This window comes from Lissotriton vulgaris, chromosome 4_1 (genome assembly GCF_964263255.1).
Source record: "Lissotriton vulgaris chromosome 4_1, aLisVul1.2, whole genome shotgun sequence".
NCBI classification, from domain to species: domain Eukaryota; kingdom Metazoa; phylum Chordata; class Amphibia; order Caudata; family Salamandridae; genus Lissotriton; species Lissotriton vulgaris.
The window spans coordinates 1,680,899,215-1,680,918,526 of NC_141691.1; the positions used below are offsets into that span (position 1 = coordinate 1,680,899,215).

Sequence of the window (19,312 nt, forward strand, 5' to 3'; positions counted from 1 at the left end):
CTTACAAGCATATGAAGATAACTAATTCCATGTTCAGATACTGAAGCACCCGTATGTTTCTCAAACTGTTTCTACGGTCACATTCTGAAATATTGTTTACTTAAACCCAAATTACACCCCATCTATGTTTAATAAAAGTGTGCTGCCAGTCATACACTTCTACGTTTTCTGCTACGAAAAATAAGCATATTTCTCACTAGGGAAGCCCTGGTGCAGGTAGTATTAGCCCTGGTCATTTGTCTTTGACATTGTCTTTTGGCCATGTTATACCGCAGCATGACTAAACATTAGTGCCGTGGCTTAGAGGAGAGTCTTGTTTAAGAGAGTGAAGTGGTGAAGAGTTGCGTACAGTGACATAGCGTACAAAGGAGTGGCAGAGTAGAGTGGCTTAGAATACAGTGGAGTGGCGTACAATAGAGTGGACTAACTAGTTTAATGGCAAAGAGTGATACAGTTGTTGGTGCAAGTAACTGAAGTGTCAATAAAGACAACAGAGAGGGTGAAAGCAACATAAATAAAAAGCTGTATGCTTGTTTTTAAAGTATGAAAGCACATTGCTCAACCGGGAATGAAACTGAAATACTTGTAAGATTAAAAAAAAAAAGTAATTGACAAGAGAGGAAGAGCACATGTACTTGGTCCATGCTGCAGGGAGGAATGTAAGAGCAGCTTAGGGGAGCTGAGCAATACAAAGATTGCAAATGAGTGACAGTGAAAATAACTAATGGTATGCTGTGGGCGGGTTATAAGCCCACTGAACTGAGAGAGCGCAATTTGAATGAAACACATGTCCGTACCATATTTACAAGCATATCGCATATTTAGAAGTTGTAACGTGAAATAACACTTGTAGCGTAAAGTTAGCCGATGTAACTTACGTAGTAGGAAATGTAGTCGTATGTATTCTAGAATGTGCATTAGAATTAGAAAGACCCGTATACATAGGTTGGGCTAATATAGAAATGTGAAAATGCTTAAAGAACAGTAGAACGTGCTAAATAGAGTTCATATACGTATGTAATTGTTAAACGGAGAAAGCGGTAAAATGTAAAGCAAAGAAATGTGCAGACTATATTGCACTATGTGAGAAACGAGAGTATAAACGCTGTATTTTATGTAACATGAATTCAAGTATAATCAATAGTTTGCTAATTCGATTATATATATAAGTGTGTTAAAGGTTATACTGTGTAGAAGAGTTTGTAGGAATGTTAGAATAGTGTGGTCATATGTGATTTTAACCTAACGGACCAAGGGTTCGCAAGAGTGTAGTCCGCTGCATGTAATTTAGTGGGCTCACAGGAATAGGGGATAGCTTTGATCTGTACGTGCGAGACAAGAGTCAAAGGTCTTGTTAAATTTAAAGTGACAATGCTGGACGAAGTTTATGGCTTAAGTGAGATAAGGGACGCTTGGAATTTGGGGTCTTGTTACGAAGTGACTGTTCACAGGACCAAAGGAGGTTATAATCTCAACGGTAATGAATGGAACTCTGTTGAGGTGATAGACTTTGCTCTGAAAGTGTCAACTGGAATGTCAATGAGGTTACCAGCAAGATGACGAAGATGGCGCCTAAGAAGCGAGGTCAACTTAACAGACGACGCGAAGAGATGAAGATATGGAAAAACCCAAGAATGAGATCACGTGAAATGTATACGTGGTGGGCGTCAAGGGGCGTTCCACCCATACTGTGATTTTGTATTTAGGGACAGCACCCCGGGGAGAAAGGTTCAGGAGCGAGAGCAGATGGCCTGAGAGCAGAGCGCAAGAGAGCAGTAGGCCGAGGACCCTTAGAGAGCTTATGGGTAGGCAGAGAGGGTACTGCTTCTCGACATAGAATTCCATCAGAGACTAAGAGAGTTTGAACTTCTTTGGAAGTCAAACTGCTGACACCTTTTTAGGTAAAGAACTTGCGAAGTAGGGATGTCACCTAGCATAGAGTAGGGACAGATTTAACTTGTTTATTCTCTTTTTGTAGATGACGCAACGGATCCACTTTGTGTCTGTTTTTTTAATCTGTTGATTCTGGAATTGACTTTAATTGTATTCTTTTGTAGACTTAGATTCTTTAGAGAATTTATGTTCCTTTTAGTTCCTGTATACTTGTTGAATCTTATCCTGAGAGGATTGTATATGCAATTGATTCTGATTTTATATTAAACTCTTTAAACTTTATCAGTCGTAAGTGGTTCTTCAGAGTTGCGTCAATCTATGGGGTTGATATAACCTATATAGGTTTGCCTTTTACTCGATGACAGAAAATAATCGATCCAAAAGGAAGAATGAGATAGGTATCTAGGTAATAAGAAAAAGATATCAAAATCTCATTCCCCGCAGTTGGTAGCAGAGAAAGATGGTTTTCTTCTTGAGGAAGGCAACCTAGGTTAGGTCTAGATTACCCCAAGGTCCCTAGTCATCGACGACCAGAAGAAGAATCCCTGCCGAAGAAGGTGCTGACGGTGCGAGAGAAGAAAAGCAGCAGAGTCGGTCGAGAGTGAGTATAAGGGTCATGCGTTGCCAGATTGCGGTGTTTTGTGTTGTACCTGTGTTGTAATGTCAAGCGGAGTTGAATGCCTGTAGTGTGAGTGAGGGAAGGTTGTGAGCGCGCGCAACCGGATAAAATCTTAAGATCCAGAAAAGGGCTTAAGTGGTTCGGGTGTATCGAACACCCAGAGTAATTGTCTACCATTGTAAAGGGGGTCATGAGGTACCATTGATCGCCCGTAGGACCGATGATAGGGGGAGTGTAAGAGTGAGTGTATGAGTAACGGACACTGGTCGGACGTTTACTGTGTGTAAGTAACCTATCAGTTAAGGCGAGCGTCTGAAGTGAGAGGAAGACGTCTCGTCAGTTGAGGTGACAATTACAGTTAGACTGTGGACGTACAGTCAAGAAAAGTGATCGCTTGGACGGAAGTAGTCATTTTTTCGGCGTATGAATGAAAACGCATGCAAGACCGTGAGACGAGCTGAGAAAGGAGGGGAACTGCTGCAGAGGGGACGAGTAACGTCAGCATAGAGCCGCGCTGGGATTGGCTGGTTAGCGTGGAGTCGCGCTGGGATAGGCTGGTCAGCGAGAGCCGCGCAGGGATTGGTTGTTTGTCAGCGGGAAGTAAATAAGGAAGAGAAATAAGGAAAATCGTAGATTCTTGAAAATGAAGTGTTTTAAACGTTTAAGGGCGATCTTTAAGAGAGATAGAGGAAGCTCGTATGCAGGGGAAGAAGCCCCACCAGAAGGCACACCAGCTTATTATATGGCTGTGAATGTAGGGTTACACTCAATACTATGGATCTCCGAGTGGAGTAAGCTAACGGAAGGAAATGAGGAACTGACGTTCCCGAGATACGGGACATTTAGGATAGAAGTATTGAACCAACTGAAAGCGGTAATGCTCGCAACGAGACCTCTACCGAGGCCAACACAGTTCGAAGCCCTTAGTGCATGGTTTAGAGCGGCACACGAAAAGAGCTTGAATAGGCGCCAAGAAAGAGTGAGACGATCGGTAAAAGCAGTGCAGGATGCTAAATGGGATGATGAAGCTAAAAAGTGGAGGGTGCAAAAAATAGAAGCAGACAAATTGTACCCACTGCTAGAGGCTACGGGAGAAAAGAAACCTCTAGAAGAAGATGAAGATAGCGAGCCGGATGAGGAACTGATAGAGAGGCTATTATTAGATAGACCACCACCGTACAACAGAGAAGCCGAAAGTCCCGAACTACAGCAAGGGGACGGGGCTAGGTGGGGGGAATATAAACCGCTCCCAGTAACAGAGTGGGATCCCAAGAAAGGTGAGGAAGTACCTCAATCTAGTCCCGTACAGAGAGTAGTAGGAAGATTCGTGGTCCAGAAGGTGCCAGAAACGGAGTGCGTAAGGTCGTATCAACTGCCAGATGCTCTACAAGTCCCTGTTACCATAGGTCCTATAGTGTCAATCTACAACCCGGAGGGAGCCCAGCAGGAGGAACAGGCACGGTGGGACAGGGAAAGGGTAGAGATGGAAAGTAGGAATAATACGATCAATTCCCAAAGGCAGTTGTTAGGACCAAGGAGTCGGAGTACCCCATTGGATCCAGTAACGGGTCCCTGGATAGAACAGGGGGGTCAGAGAGGACAGATGGATCTGAGGGGACCGAAACCGAAAACCTTTAAGGAATTAAGGGAGTATTTGAAAGAATGGGATGCTGCCGAAGAGACTCAGAATAAAAGAATAGAAACAGAAGCAGAATGGAGAGATCAGGATAACAGGATCCTCTCTCACTGCGGAGCTGGCGAAAGCAGCCCGGAGTGGGAGGGAGGGAGTCAAGGAAGCAAGGGAGATACTTGCCATACCATCGGTGGCAATAGACAAATGTGTGAGGACAAGAGTACAGGGTGTGGGGGAGTGCCTCGCCTCATTCGTAGTGAGGGAGAACGTAAGACACAGGAGTACCGAAATAGTTTCAGGTGCACTCACCATGCCCCGGACGAAAATGTGCGACATTGGAGTCACGGGAATATAGAGAGTCGTGAAGGGTCTCGCCATGCATCCGGTGATCACGGACGAGATCGCGGGAATATGGAGGACCGTGAAGGACCTTACCGTTTATTGAGCGACACCAGACAGCAAGGGAGTTGCAGTGATATAGAACAGAACGGAGGATCCTATCTTGCATCTAGAGAGACCGAGCCGAAAAGACAGAACGCAGTAATGGGGGATAGAACATTGTTCCACCATACCCCAAGGGAGGATGGGAAAGCTTGGGATCTGGAGAGGTGGGAACAAAGAGAAACAAGAAGGACGCCTCATAACTCACCTGCGCCTAGACGTAGGACTCGTAGTGGGGGTGAGAGGGACGTAAAAGAACCACCTAGGAGTGAGGTACTGAGAGCTGAGATAAAAACAAAACGGCTCGACGTAATGAGTTTAAAATCAGACTTGGAGGAAATAATAGACGGCACATTGCCAATGGAAAGGATAGAGCTGTATGATCAGGGGGAAATACTGTTTATGTCTAAGGATGTTACTCGGAAAGCGAGGTCAGTTCATGAAAAATTATCTGAGTTAGCAGATAGGTATATGATAGACTTATCACGAACTAAAGCTTTACAGGGTAACCATAGGCTAAACTGCACGGATCAGGATCTAGATGAGCGTAGGACGATTGGGCTGAAAGTACACATAAAGGAACTGATCTTGAGTATCAGATTGTGGAGGGATTTGGATAAATGGGAGGAAAGATGGTCTAAGAGGGGATCCGTCAGAAGGAGTACACTTGCGAGGTCCCCGGATGGAGAGCTAATGCGAATGGAAGCTTTCCCTTTGCGAGAAATCGCGAGCGGAAGCTACGTGCATGTGTCCTGGAGTAGGGGGGATTTAGCGGCATTTACCAATTCTTTCCCAAAGTTAAGGGAGAACCCCGTCGAGTGGTACAAACAGGTAGAGAGGTTTGTGAAGATCTCTAAAGTGCTGTGGATCGACTTGAACACCCTGTTTGATATCGTAGTACCCGGAGATTTGTGGACGGCATGCAAACTTAGTGTCGAATGGCCCATTTGTGAACCCGATAGGGATGCCCGGACGAATGGTCCATCAGAGAGAGTCATGGAAAAGTACGAGAGGGTAATTGCATGGTTAAAAGAGAAGGTGCCGGTGCAGGACATAGACTGGGTTAAGATAGATCGAACAACTCAGGAACCTAAAGAGACCGTTCACGAGTTCTATGAGAGATTGCTGAAAGCATTCAAACAGTACAGTGGGTTGGATGTGATGGATCCCAAAGACATAGGACAGTTTGTGTCGAAGTTTGTCCTGGGATTGCGACCAGACATAAGCTTAATGATTCAACAGCATTTGATTTGTTGGCAAAACAAACCATTAGATGAGATTCTGAGGTATGCGAGGTACTGTAGCGATGAAATAGATTCAAAAGCAAAGAAACTTAAGGAAAAGCTGATGTTGGTGCAGATGCAGTCAGCTGGAAAAGGTGGACAGCGGCAACAAGGAACAGGAACCCTAGGGAAGAAACAGAATAATCAAAGCAGAGATGAGGAGGAAAAACTGAGACCTAGGGTAGATATCGCGACGCTGAAAAAGACAACGAGGTGCCATCACTGTAACGAGGTGGGACATTGGAGACGCGAGTGTCCCTATAATGTCGAGACGGGGGAAATAGAACAGGAGGAGGATGAGGTTCAAACCAGCATGGTAAAGGGAACAGCAGTCCCGAAGGGAAAGTTTATCAAAGGGGGGACTCAGACTCCTCGAGCCCCGTTCCCTCAACCGCCTCGCATTACAAATGGAGGGAAAACCTATAGACAACTGCCACTGTTCGTAGGAGGAGAAGAATGCTACTACGTTGATCCTCTTACGGGGCAACGAGTGAATAGAGAAGAAGACTGTACTCTAGGAGCAGCCCTGGAGGTAGACCAGAGAGGACCATACGTAGAGGCTGAGGTGGCTGGATGTCCTACGACCTTTTTGGTAGATACGGGGGCCACTCGATCCACTTTGAGATCGGCGGTAGTCCCAGGTTTGCCAATGTCGGGAGAGACGATTCAGGTGGTAGGAGTCGCAAACAGGAGAATGACGAATCCTCTGACCGAACCAGTGTCAGTGAAGATAGGGAACTACAGTGATGAACATCAGTTTGGGATTTGTGATTCTAGCCCTGTGTGTCTGCTAGGAAGAGATCTGTTGTGTAAACTAAATTGCACCATATATTGCACACCTGAAGGAGTAGAAGTGCAGACTAACGATGATGATGCCGATTTTAAGGTTGTAAACTCGCAGGGATGCGTGGAACTATATCCTACCTTAACGGTGGAGGAGCTTCCACAGGACTTGAAGGAGACAGTGTCAGCTGAGGTGTGGGATTTTACTGGAGAAGAAATAGGACTGATTAAAGGGGTAGAACCGGTAAAGATCATGGTAAAACCCAATGCTGAGTATCCAAGAACACCACAATATAAGTTGACACCGGAGACGATTGCAGGAATAAAGCCTGTGATCGAATCCATGATTAGACAGGGAATACTGAAGGAGATCGTGGGAAGTCCATGTAACTCCCCGATTATGGGTTTGCAGAAGCCTAGTGGGAAATACAGAATAGTGCAAGATCTTCGAAAGATTAATAATATCGTCGTTTCATGTTGTCCAGTGGTACCGAATCCATCAGTGATATTGTTTCAGATACCGTTCCAAGCTGAATGGTTCACAGTGATAGACTTGTGCCAGGCTTTCTTTTCGATCCCTTTAGATGAGGAAAGCCAGTATCTGTTCGCTTTTAAGCTGGAAAATCGCGTTTTAACATGGTGTCGTATTCCCCAGGGGTATACAGAAAGCCCATCGATTTTTAACCAGCTGCTGAAGAAAAATCTTGAAAGTCTAGTACTGCCCAAGAACTCAGTTCTGGTCCAGTACATAGACGACCTCCTAGTGGCGTCGGAAACTGAGGAAGCTTGCAAGGTAGACACCATCACCTTACTAAATCACTTGGCCAAGAACGGACACAAGGTGTCTCCAAGTAAATTGCAGTATTGTCTGACCGAAGTGCAATACTTTGGCCATAGGATTGAAAAGGGAAAACGGAAGGTGTCTCCAGACAGAATAGAGGCGATCATGAAAATGAACGCGCCTAAAACACAAAGAGAAGTCAGGATGTTTCTAGGCATGGTTGGTTATTGTCGGCAGTGGATAGCCAACTTTTCACTGAAGGCAAAACCGTTACAAAAACTGACGCACAAGGGGGTAAGTGATCCGGTACCATGGGACAAAGATTGTTTGATGGCGTTTTTGCAGCTGAGGGAGGACTTGTGTCGTGCCCCGGCTTTGGGAATGCCTGTATACGAAAAACCATTCTTGCTTTACTGCTGCGAAAGGGAAGGTTGTGCTTTAGCAGTTTTGGCCCAGATAGACGGAAACGCGCGTAGACCAGTTGCGTATTTTTCGGCTACATTAGATCCAGTAGCCGCAGCGTTGCCCGGATGTCTCAAATCCGTTGCTGCAACGGGTGTCAGCATTGAAAGATGTGAAAATGTGGTAATGGGACATCAGTTAGTGGTGTACGTACCGCATTCTGTGGAATTGTTAATGACTAGGACCAAGACTCAGCATCTGACGAATAGCAGGCTCACACGCTATGAGCAAGTCATATTGGCTGCTGAGAATGTGACCCTAAAGAGATGCTCTGTCTTGAATCCTGCTACTTTGATGCCACTCCCAAATGATATTGATGATGACATTTGTACAGATCATGACTGCCTTGATGTGACTGAACTATGCACCAAACCAAGACCAGATATCGTAGATGAGCCATTGACTGACCCCGATGAAATATTCTTTGTTGATGGTTCATGCGTAAGAGACGATATCGGTCAGCTGAGAGCAGCATATGCAGTTTGTACAATTACCAGAGTTGTGGAAGCCGCTTGCCTGGAAGGAGTACACTCCGCTCAGGTAGCTGAAATTATTGCTTTGACCCGTGCCTGTTTGGCAGGCAACAAAATTCGAGTCACCATATACACCGATAGCCAGTATGGTTTCGGGGTAGTTCACGATTACGGGCAGTTATGGTCTCAAAGAGGTTACATGACCTCCTCGGGTTCTCCTATTAGGAATGGAGAATTCGTGAGATTATTGTTAGAGGCATTACAAGGTCCGACAGCCATAGCGGTTGTCAAATGCGCCGCGCACACAAAGAATACAGATTTTGTGTCGCAAGGAAACCGATACGCAGATGAGGTCGCACGTTACTGTGCGGAACAGGGGTATTCTCACACCAAGGTAGAAGTGGGGGGAATACAGGAAAGAACTGAGTTGACTATGCTGTTAGACACTGTAGACACGTGGGATGAATTGAAGTGTGTTCAGGAAAATGCACCAGATGATGAGAAAAAAGCATGGGAGACAGCTGGATGTACCAAAAGTGAAATGAATTTTTGGATTTCTGCAGATGGGAGAGCAGTTTTACCAAACGAACTTGTTAGTCCAATGGCAAGGAGATTGCATGGACCAGCACACATAGGAAGAGATGCTATGGTGAGAGTATTCAGACAAACGTGGTACAATCCGAAGTTTAGAGTAGCGGCAGAAGCAGTATGTCAGCGTTGTGCGATCTGTCAGCAACTGAACGTAGGAAAAAGAACACCAGTCACATTGAGTCACATAGGGAGGTCTGGGGGGCCTTTCAATAGAATGCAGCTGGATTTTATTGAAATGCCCAAGTGCAATCGACTCAGATATGTCTTAGTGATTGTCTGTATATTTTCCAGATGGGTTGAAGCTTACCCTACACGTAGGTGCGATACACTTACAGTAGCAAAATTGTTGCTTAGAGAGTTGATACCGAGGTTTGGGGTGCCATCCTCTTTGGAATCGGACAGAGGAACTCGTTTCAACAGCGAAATAGTGAAGATGCTATGTTCAGCCTTAAGCATCGACCAGAAGCTTCACTGTAGTTATCGACCAGAAGCTTCGGGGATTGTAGAACAAATCAACAGCACGATAAAATCCAGACTTGCCAAAGTTTGTTCATCGACATCTCTGAGTTGGCCTGATGCACTTCCATAGGTCCTTATGAGCATACGTAGCACACCCGATAGGAGGACAGGTCTCTCTCCACACGAGGTGCTAATGGGGAGAGCTATGAGACTGCCATCGGTTCCGACTGCAGCATTGTTGAACATCACAGACGACTTGATCTTGGACTACTGCAAGGGACTATCTGATGCCATTCATTCTGTGTCCCTCCAGGTCCAGGCTGCAGAGGTTCCATCAGCACAAGACTTGTGCCATGACCTGTGTCCGGGGGACTGGGTCCTGGTGAAGAAGCATGTCAGGAAGAACTGTCTAGACGTGCGCTGGCGAGGACCGTTCCAAGTCATATTAGTTACGAACACTGCAGTAAAGTGTGGAGGCTTGCCCAACTGGATACACGCCTCACACACCCGAAGAGTTCCAGCACCTCTGGAAGAAACAGCTCCTCTCTCGGATGAAAATCCAGCGGAAAGCGGAGAAGCCACAGAGAGGGAAAGTCAAGCTGTAGAGGTGATCGAAGAGGCTGAGCCTGTGTCGGAACAGGCTGACGACGGTCAGGACACCAGTGAGACCGAAGTCGCCTCAGAAGAGGAAAGTAACTGGGAGTTCGAATCAGATACCGAACAAGCTGTAAGTGATCAAAAGACGAGTCCAAGAACAAGGAGCAGGAGGACAAGGAATGGAGAAGCTAGTTGGCCGGAAAGAAGGAGAAGGTCAACCTTGAGAGCAAATCCAGAGAGAACCCTTGTCCCGATTTCTGAAGATTCGGAACTAGACGAAGAAGCTACGGATTCAGGCTCTGAGAGTCCGAGAAGATCAAGAAGGGTACGTGTGCCCTGCAGGAGGTACGCCACCCCTGAATGGACTTATCTAGCAGATGTCTTGGGGACAGAGATCTGGGAGAGTGAGAGAAGTGCAAGTGATCAATCTCGATCCAATTGTGGCAGTGGAGATATGGATGTTGACGCCTGGAATCGAGACTGAGGGGTTACTGACTTTCACACTTCCCATTCCCCTTTACCTAAGTCGGATCAAAGACCTAGTACTGAATCGATTAGAGTTTCCGACTTTTGGTCATCAAATACCAGCACAAGAAGAAAAAGTTATTGGTTTAGAGTTATTGGAATATGTTATTAGAGCTGCAGGTACGAGAATCATTGTAGATGCATAAAGACTTTTGTGTTTAAGCTATAAAGAAGAAGATAACCTAGCGCCGAGTGGAAAGAAGAATAAAATTAGGGATTACATTTAGAGGACGGAGAAGGGTTAGGGTTGTCTATTGCTGAAGTTAAAAGGACATTGTTGTGAAAAAGAGACTTTTTGTTGTTTAAGAGTGCTTCACAGACTGAGAAATCAAATAAAGCAAACAAAGACCTGAAAAAGAAAACTTTTCCTCGAAAAAGAAAGAGCTACGCTGTTTTGATAACATGGAGAATGGCAACCCAAACCGAAAAGCCCATTGCATAATAGGTACACTAATAGCAGTAGTAATTTTTCTCATTATTACAGTAGTTACCATATCATACATAGTAGGACATACAAGCGTAAAGGAGACAACAGGTGTAAAGCCTGTAACGACTTTGAAACCTGCTCTTGTTGGGAAGAAGGAGAGCAATGTAATCCGTGAAAAGGCGTTACTGGCAAATGAAGCTCGTAGGTTACACGTAGACGAGTCACAGGGAAATTTTAGATCAAATGCATAAGCCAAGCTATTGTATGAGTATATTGATGCCATGGAGGCCAAAGATTGTTATGTTTGCATGCAATTGCCGGCTTCCGTAGATGAAGGCATCAGATATCATCATCTCCCACTGACATATGGGATAACATGTAGTTTATTGCTCAGTATGTTTTATGGTAGAGAAGGGTTCGAGTACTACTTTTCAAATTATGATTCGGTACTGCCTGAAGTCCCGAATTATAAGCAAATGAATAAGTGGGACTATCACAAAAAGGAAGATAGATTAGCAAAATTCTTTCTTCCTTGGGATACATTAGATACTTCATATGCACGCAGAAATAATCTGACTTGCAAGGTGTCAGAGGTTGAGAAGAAGTTTATTGGACAGGTAGATGACCGGTACAGGAGGCAGAAGATTCTAAAAATGTCAGGACACTGGAAAACTGATTGGACCGAAGAAGAAAAAGCACACAAGAAGAAGGGTAGCAATGGTCCAATAGCTTTGGATAGAACGCAGAAAGGAAAGTTATGTTTAACTCGAAGCAAGACATATTATGAGAGTGTATTTGTAGGTGAAGTTAATTGCGAACATGCTTTTCGATTAGAGTATTATACGAAAGATTTTATGAAAGGGATGCAAGCGATTCCTAATGTATATTTTGTATGTGGAAGAAATGCCTATGTAAAACTGCCTGACAATTGGTATGGTTCGTGTTATTTGGCAATTGTCTTCCCCAAAATATATCATGCAAAGGATTTGGAGATCATAGAAGGAAAGACTTCGAGAAGAGCGAAAAGGGAAGTAGGAGATGCTGAAGTAGTTGGAGACATATTTGGAGCAATGTTTCCTCTTTTAGGTTTAATACTTAATGATGTTAAGATCAGGAGACTAGCTACAGTTGTGGATAGATTGTCTGCTAGTACTGCAAGGTCATTGATGCTAGTAGAAGGAGAGATGCAGTCGATTAGGGCAATGGTTCTTCAGAACCGTCTTGCTTTAGATGTTCTGCTAGCAAAAGAGGGCGGAGTCTGCAAGGCTTTGAAGGTCCAGGAATGTTGTACTTACATTCCAGACAATTCAAAACCACTTGAGAAAGTCATACGGAACATTACAGAGATACATCAAGAAATCGAAGATTTAACAAAAGTAAATGTTTGGGAGAAAGTAGGTCATGGAATGGGAAAGGTTGGAAATTGGTTTAGCAATCTTGGTAAAAGCGTTATTTGGTACATATTGAAACCTGTTTTAATAATATTAATTTGCATAATCACATTGTTGGGTTTAGTGAGACTGTACAAATGGTATAGGTCAAACCGGTTACAAAGGTCCATGAGAGAGCAAGAAAGGAGATTAGCTTCTTTACAAGATCAACAGTATAAAAGTTTAAGAGCTCTCGAAACGATAAAAAGAGGGAACCTTGTAACTAGTTCTGTGTAAAGTGACATTCAAATTGAGGTGTTAGTGATGACCCCTAGAGGTCATCAAAGGGGGGAACTGAGAGAGCGCAATTTGAATGAAACACATGTCCGTACCATATTTACAAGCATATCGCATATTTAGAAGTTGTAACGTGAAATAACACTTGTAGCGTAAAGTTAGCCGATGTAACTTACGTAGTAGGAAATGTAGTCGTATGTATTCTAGAATGTGCATTAGAATTAGAAAGGCCCGTATACATAGGTTGGGCTAATATAGAAATGTGAAAATGCTTAAAGAACAGTAGAACGTGCTAAATAGAGTTCATATACGTATGTAATTGTTAAACGGAGAAAGCGGTAAAATGTAAAGCAAAGAAATGTGCAGACTATATTGCACTATGTGAGAAACGAGAGTATAAACGCTGTATTTTATGTAACATGAATTCAAGTATAATCAATAGTTTGCTAATTCGATTATATATATAAGTGTGTTAAAGGTTATACTGTGTAGAAGAGTTTGTAGGAATGTTAGAATAGTGTGGTCATATGTGATTTTAACCTAACGGACCAAGGGTTCGCAAGAGTGTAGTCCGCTGCATGTAATTTAGTGGGCTCACAGGAATAGGGGATAGCTTTGATCTGTACGTGCGAGACAAGAGTCAAAGGTCTTGTTAAATTTAAAGTGACAATGCTGGACGAAGTTTATGGCTTAAGTGAGATAAGGGACGCTTGGAATTTGGGGTCTTGTTACGAAGTGACTGTTCACAGGACCAAAGGAGGTTATAATCTCAACGGTAATGAATGGAACTCTGTTGAGGTGATAGACTTTGCTCTGAAAGTGTCAACTGGAATGTCAATGAGGTTACCAGCAAGATGACGAAGATGGCGCCTAAGAAGCGAGGTCAACTTAACAGACGACGCGAAGAGATGAAGATATGGAAAAACCCAAGAATGAGATCACGTGAAATGTATACGTTGTGGGCGTCAAGGTGCGTTCCACCCATACTGTGATTTTGTATTTAGGGACAGCACCCCGGGGAGAAAGGTTCAGGAGCGAGAGCAGATGGCCTGAGAGCAGAGCGCAAGAGAGCAGTAGGCCGAGGACCCTTAGAGAGCTTATGGGTAGGCAGAGAGGGTACTGCTTCTCGACATAGAATTCCATCAGAGACTAAGAGAGTTTGAACTTCTTTGGAAGTCAAACTGCTGACACCTTTTTAGGTAAAGAACTTGCGAAGTAGGGATGTCACCTAGCATAGAGTAGGGACAGATTTAACTTGTTTATTCTCTTTTTGTAGATGACGCAACGGATCCACTTTGTGTCTATGTTTTTTTAATCTGTTGATTCTGGAATTGACTTTAATTGTATTCTTTTGTAGACTTAGATTCTTTAGAGAATTTATGTTCCTTTTAGTTCCTGTATACTTGTTGAATCTTATCCTGAGAGGATTGTATATGCAATTGATTCTGATTTTATATTAAACTCTTTAAACTTTATCAGTCGTAAGTGGTTCTTCAGAGTTGCGTCAATCTATGGGGTTGATATAACCTATATGGGTTTGCCTTTTACTCGATGACAGAAAATAATCGATCCAAAAGGAAGAATGAGATAGGTATCTAGGTAATAAGAAAAAGATATCAAAATCTCATTCCCCGCAGAACTATGAACAATGTCTCGCAGCACAGTGCATCCGCTATGTAGGCAGGACCTAAAATCACTTGTTCTGAATGGAACTAACTTGTGTGTGGATGTGCTCGGTTTGAAAGAGCATAATGCTGTCACACAGAGTGAACTTAGCCAGTGGCTGAAATAGGCTGATCTATTGCCCCATGCTGTTCTGGGCAGAAGCAAAATGTGAATGACCCAACACACCAATAGATTGAGAGGTGGCTAAAAGCAAAACAAAAAGGTGTATGCTAACACTTGACCTTAAATGTGAAACGGGTGGGTGAAGAAAACCAGTGTGAATAAGTGAATACGATCTGCTGTTCCAGTTAATTTGGTTGACATTTACCTATTGTTTATAAAAGTCATTATGTTACATTTGAAGAAACTCTACCTTACAATGTAGTAACATACTAACCTGTGCGGCCACCATGTTAGAGTTCACGATTACTAAATAAATGCATTTGTTTTCTTCAGGCTCCTAAAGAAGCCCTGGCTCAGAGTGTCTTGGCTGAGGTGCCCAATCAAGTCGTATCTTACTTCAATATGTACAAGCTCCGCCCACCCAAGGATCCCGCTGCCAAATAGGAAAGCTCGCGATGAGACATGCAAGAATGGCCCCGTGTAATTCAAGTGATGGACGAGTCCAAGATGTGCCCTGCAGTCTTAATGAACTCTAGCGTTTAATCTCGAGCCGATGTCGCTATATAGCTACTTATGACGTAATATAGTAAAAGTAGACACTCAGGAGCACGTGCTTATCCACAGTGGATAATCAGTCATAACTACTTAACAATCTTGTAGCTACTTCTATTGTAAATATTAGTAAAACTGTTGTAAAAGTAAATAGATCAGTCACTTGTAGAATAAAATATACATTTTTATTAAATATGAAACGTGCAGCTCTGTATTGTAAATGCACAAGGCATGTTTTAAATGTCATTTTACAGTGTTTATAACATGATTCTAAACATATAAGAAAGTTTTAATAAAAACGAAAATCGCTAATTTGAGCTTCATAGCCTAGTTTCTCACATATGATGTCTGTATTTACTGTTCCAGTAACTTGTTTGGTATTTATAGTGTTTACAAGACAGAATGATTTGTGAGGTCCAGTAAGTCGTATCAAAATGTTCATTCCGCTTTCAGACCACAGCATCTTTTTTTCAGTAGGCCATACTTGTAGGAACCTAAAACATGGCAGTCATTTGTGTACAGTGGGACACAATAATTTGTGTTGAGTCCAGAGAAACATATTGTACAATGGATAGTGCCCCCTAGTGAGAACATGCATCCATTGAGACTACTGATTGTTAGATAGATTGTTCCAGATAACTTTTTTAAATCTAAAAAGGCCAGCTTAAACCACATAATTCTGTAAACTTTGTTCTCAGTAGTCACTGATGTAAGGTTTTACCTTCCAGCTCCTGGGACAATTTCACATCTTTCCAAAACCCACTGGATTTGCAGGCGACTCTGAAAAGCTTCTTAAAGCTCCTCATTTTAACATCAACCACATCCATGGCACAGCATTTGATGCCTGCATTAAAAAATAAAATCCCACAATCAAGTAATTAAAAAGCAGTTTGGGACCGATTTGCCAGCCTAAAAAGGCAAGGAGGGGGCGGGGGGGGGGGTAGTTTGAGAAGAGACTGGAGAAAAGTTTCAGCCACTTCCATCAAAGACTGCTAAGAAGCCAATAATGGCGGGCACCACACGATTAGCTCCGTAAAGGGCATAAAAAGGAACCCTGTATGTATATGCTATTTCTGTGGTACCATAATCATACAACCTATTAACAAGAACTGTTCAAAAATATTCCCTGCAGTGACAACCTGTAGAAATCCAGAAAAAAAATCAAGAGCTACTGCGAAAACCTTCTCACCTCATTCAGTGACGTGTTGGAGAAATGTGTCCTGGAATACTAGAAAGTAGGGGCACAGCACACTTTGGCTTCATAGCACCTGCCAATAGCTAGACCACCATCTGCTACTCAGTTCATACTCTCAAACAAGTCTTCTGAAGTACAAGAAAAATCAAAGAATCAAACCTCCTGAGTGAACCTTATCGACCATGAGAGAAGACGTCAACACGCTGCACCCCCAGCAGTTCATTTTTCCATGTTTGAATCATTACCCTGACATAAACTGGACATCTCTGGTATATTAATATAGCTGTAATCGGTGCTAACATTCCCATAGGCCAAATAATTAGGTTTGTTTAGAAGAACATTCACCTTCCTGCAAGCTGCCCAACCCTCAGCCAGGTACGTCAATCCACCTGACCTCACATGAGTAATCTCTTCCCTTCATGCAGCCTTCTATCCCTTCCCTTCATTTAACTCATCTCGCCACCTGTATCTGTAAAGATTGACAAATAGCACTACCAATAAAAGACAGCCGCAGACCCCATGAACAGTTTTAGAGTCTCCTTTCCGACGGAAGATTATGGGATTCTTGATCATTCGTAAAGTACAGGAACATATGAAGACAGACTACATTGTATGCTGTCCACCATTGTTGCTTCAGACAACGAGGGGCACCAAATCTGTTTTTTTCGACTTAAGGGAATGTCTGATCACTAGAAGTACAGTAGGTGAAAATCCTGACTCTCCTTGATTTTTCTGTCCCTTATAATACAGTAGCCCGCAACATTTCACTGGGCAGCTTGTAGAATAGGGCCGAAATTTCATGAGCCAAATTTGTTGAACAGATATAGTATTATTGTAAATAGTCAATATTTACCAACTTTATAGACCTGAGCTACATTGAGTGAGATGGATGGTGCAGAGTTAAATGCTCAAAATGTGAATGAAACTTGGGGGATAGTCCAATAGTGACACATTTAAATTAGATGCACGATTAACTGTTTTATACAGTTATCACAAGTAAGGTCTTGTATAAGCGAGAAGCAGTGGCACATTAATAGAGGACGTGGAAGTTATTAAATTAGCTCACGAAGAAAATGTACTGATTGGACTATGGTCAGAATGATCTAGGACTTGAAACCATGGCAGGAAAGTGCTTTCTATATCAGTCAATGCAGGTTTAGTTTGTGAGAAGGCCAGAATGTACATCACATAAGTCTGTACAGCGGGTTGTAGGGTTTAAGGGTATAAGTCCCTTGAAATAAAGTGGCAAGCTGGCACACTTATCAATGGAACATGAGAGGAGACAAAAGGCTCACCAAAATAGATTTTAATGTTAGCCAGTGTAAATAAATCAGGACCTTAATATAAAATGCTAGCTTAAAAAAGCGAGCAAAAGCTTATTTTTAGGTAGCAAAAGGGACACTATTACACATGAAGTGACCTCAGGATTGGCAATGTTAGGAAGGACTGATAGAAACAGCAATTATGAGTTAGGTCTGTAGCAGGAAAGACCAGTCACCGATATGGGCCAGGAAAAGCAAAGACTCATTCATACATGATTAATCCTATTATGCGTTCCTCACAGTGTTATTGCTTAGATGGAGCGCACAGTATGAGCAGTAGTATGGAAAAATATGCTCATAAGGATTCCATTTGTGTGGAAGACACCCAAAAACCGCGCCTTCTGCTTTTCTGTTTCTGAAAAACGAGTAGACTGCGGAGTGTGGAATAAAGTATACAGATTCAATCAGAACATGAATTAAGCATGCAGCTTTACATAGCAGGATGCTCTAATTTGTTTTCGAAACACTGAAGACAGACTGCCTAGTGCCAAAAATGCAGATCAACCATCTGTAGTCTGTCTTCTGTGTTTTTGAAAACTGATTTGAATATTGTGCAGTCGCAATCGTGTAATCTAGCCACTACTACCAACAAGCATGACTCATTGGAATGAACTTAAATAACTTTGCTCTACATACGTCTGCCACATTATGCCATCCACAGCTTAAAAACTCATATCACTCATTAGTCCAAGAGTGCCCTACAGCAACTATTTTAAAATGAAGCCCTTCATCCAGGAAGAGATGATCTGAATGAGTATCCAGGCACTGCTTAGGTAATAAGAAAGAAATATCTTTAATCATAGGCCAACACAGGCTCCGCGGTTGCAGACCGTACATCGAACAGTTACCCTGTCAGTTGTCAGCTGCCAACGGACAGTTTGAGAACGAAGGTGGCGGTATGGTGTCCGCGCAGGGACACAACATATGGTGTCCTCGCAGGGACACTTAGCATAAATGTAGCACATCTTCCTCCTTATGGAACACAGTGGAAGGGGGAAGAGAGGGAGCACTAAACATGAGAAGAAAATGAAACAAAAACTGAACAGGTGAGGAAAGATTACTCACAAACGCAATCTGCAAGTTTGATGGGTGGCAGGAGCCTCCTACCAGATCTCCTAGTGCTGGCCGGAAAGGTGCTGTTACCTGAAGGCATATTGGGAAGCTGCCTGCCAACTCTGCTCGTGGTATTGGTGTCAGCTAGTGAGTGCATTGACGTAGTGGTGTCCTGGCCTGCTTTGCCCTGAGCCGAAGAGTCACTAGTGTTTGGTTCGCAATCAAAATTATCAGACAATCCCGCAGGGTTACTACTGGCTTGTCCAATCGATGTGTACTCTCTGGTGGGATGCAGGGGTAGGGAACAGTCAGGATCTCTTGAGCCTTGCCTGCACTGGGAAAAAGAAGATGAGTGCCACACCCTGCCATCACGCAGGAGAGCTGAGTTACAGAACACCTTCTCAACAGCATGGGGTTGCGAATATCTATCCTGGCCCTTCTTTACAAACACACTTCTCTTGACCCCAACAGTTTCCCCAATCTGAAGTTCCACGGGTTTACACCCATGTTTGAGGTCGTATCTGGCTTTTGAACTAGCTTCCGCCCGTTCCATATTTTTCTTTACACAGTCTGCCGACCATCGCACTATTTTCGTGGATGGGGTACACCCCACATTGTCTTTGGACAATGGTGTTCTGCCATGCATTAGCTCGAACGGGCTGTAGCCTGTAGAGTCAATGGGGGGTATGCGATACGCCCACAGGGTTTTCATCAAATCCTGTTTTCAATTCAGGTTGCTACTGTTGGACAATTGGATAATACCTTTAA

General features: G+C 43.3%; 1 protein-coding gene across 2 annotated transcripts in view; it reads left to right on the forward strand.

Moving 5' to 3' along the window:
* The window catches only part of CPNE3 (copine 3), a 460,542-nt gene extending 445,256 nt beyond the window's left edge, over nucleotides 1-15,286 (forward strand). For both annotated transcript variants that reach the window (XM_086965964.1, XM_086965965.1), the window contains exon 16: nucleotides 14,756-15,286. In XM_086965964.1, coding sequence (XP_086822090.1) covers nucleotides 14,756-14,866 — 111 coding nt within the window. In that variant the 3' untranslated portion in view covers nucleotides 14,867-15,286. The remainder of the gene's footprint in view (nucleotides 1-14,755) is intronic.
* Nucleotides 15,287-19,312: the final 4,026 nt, after the last annotated feature.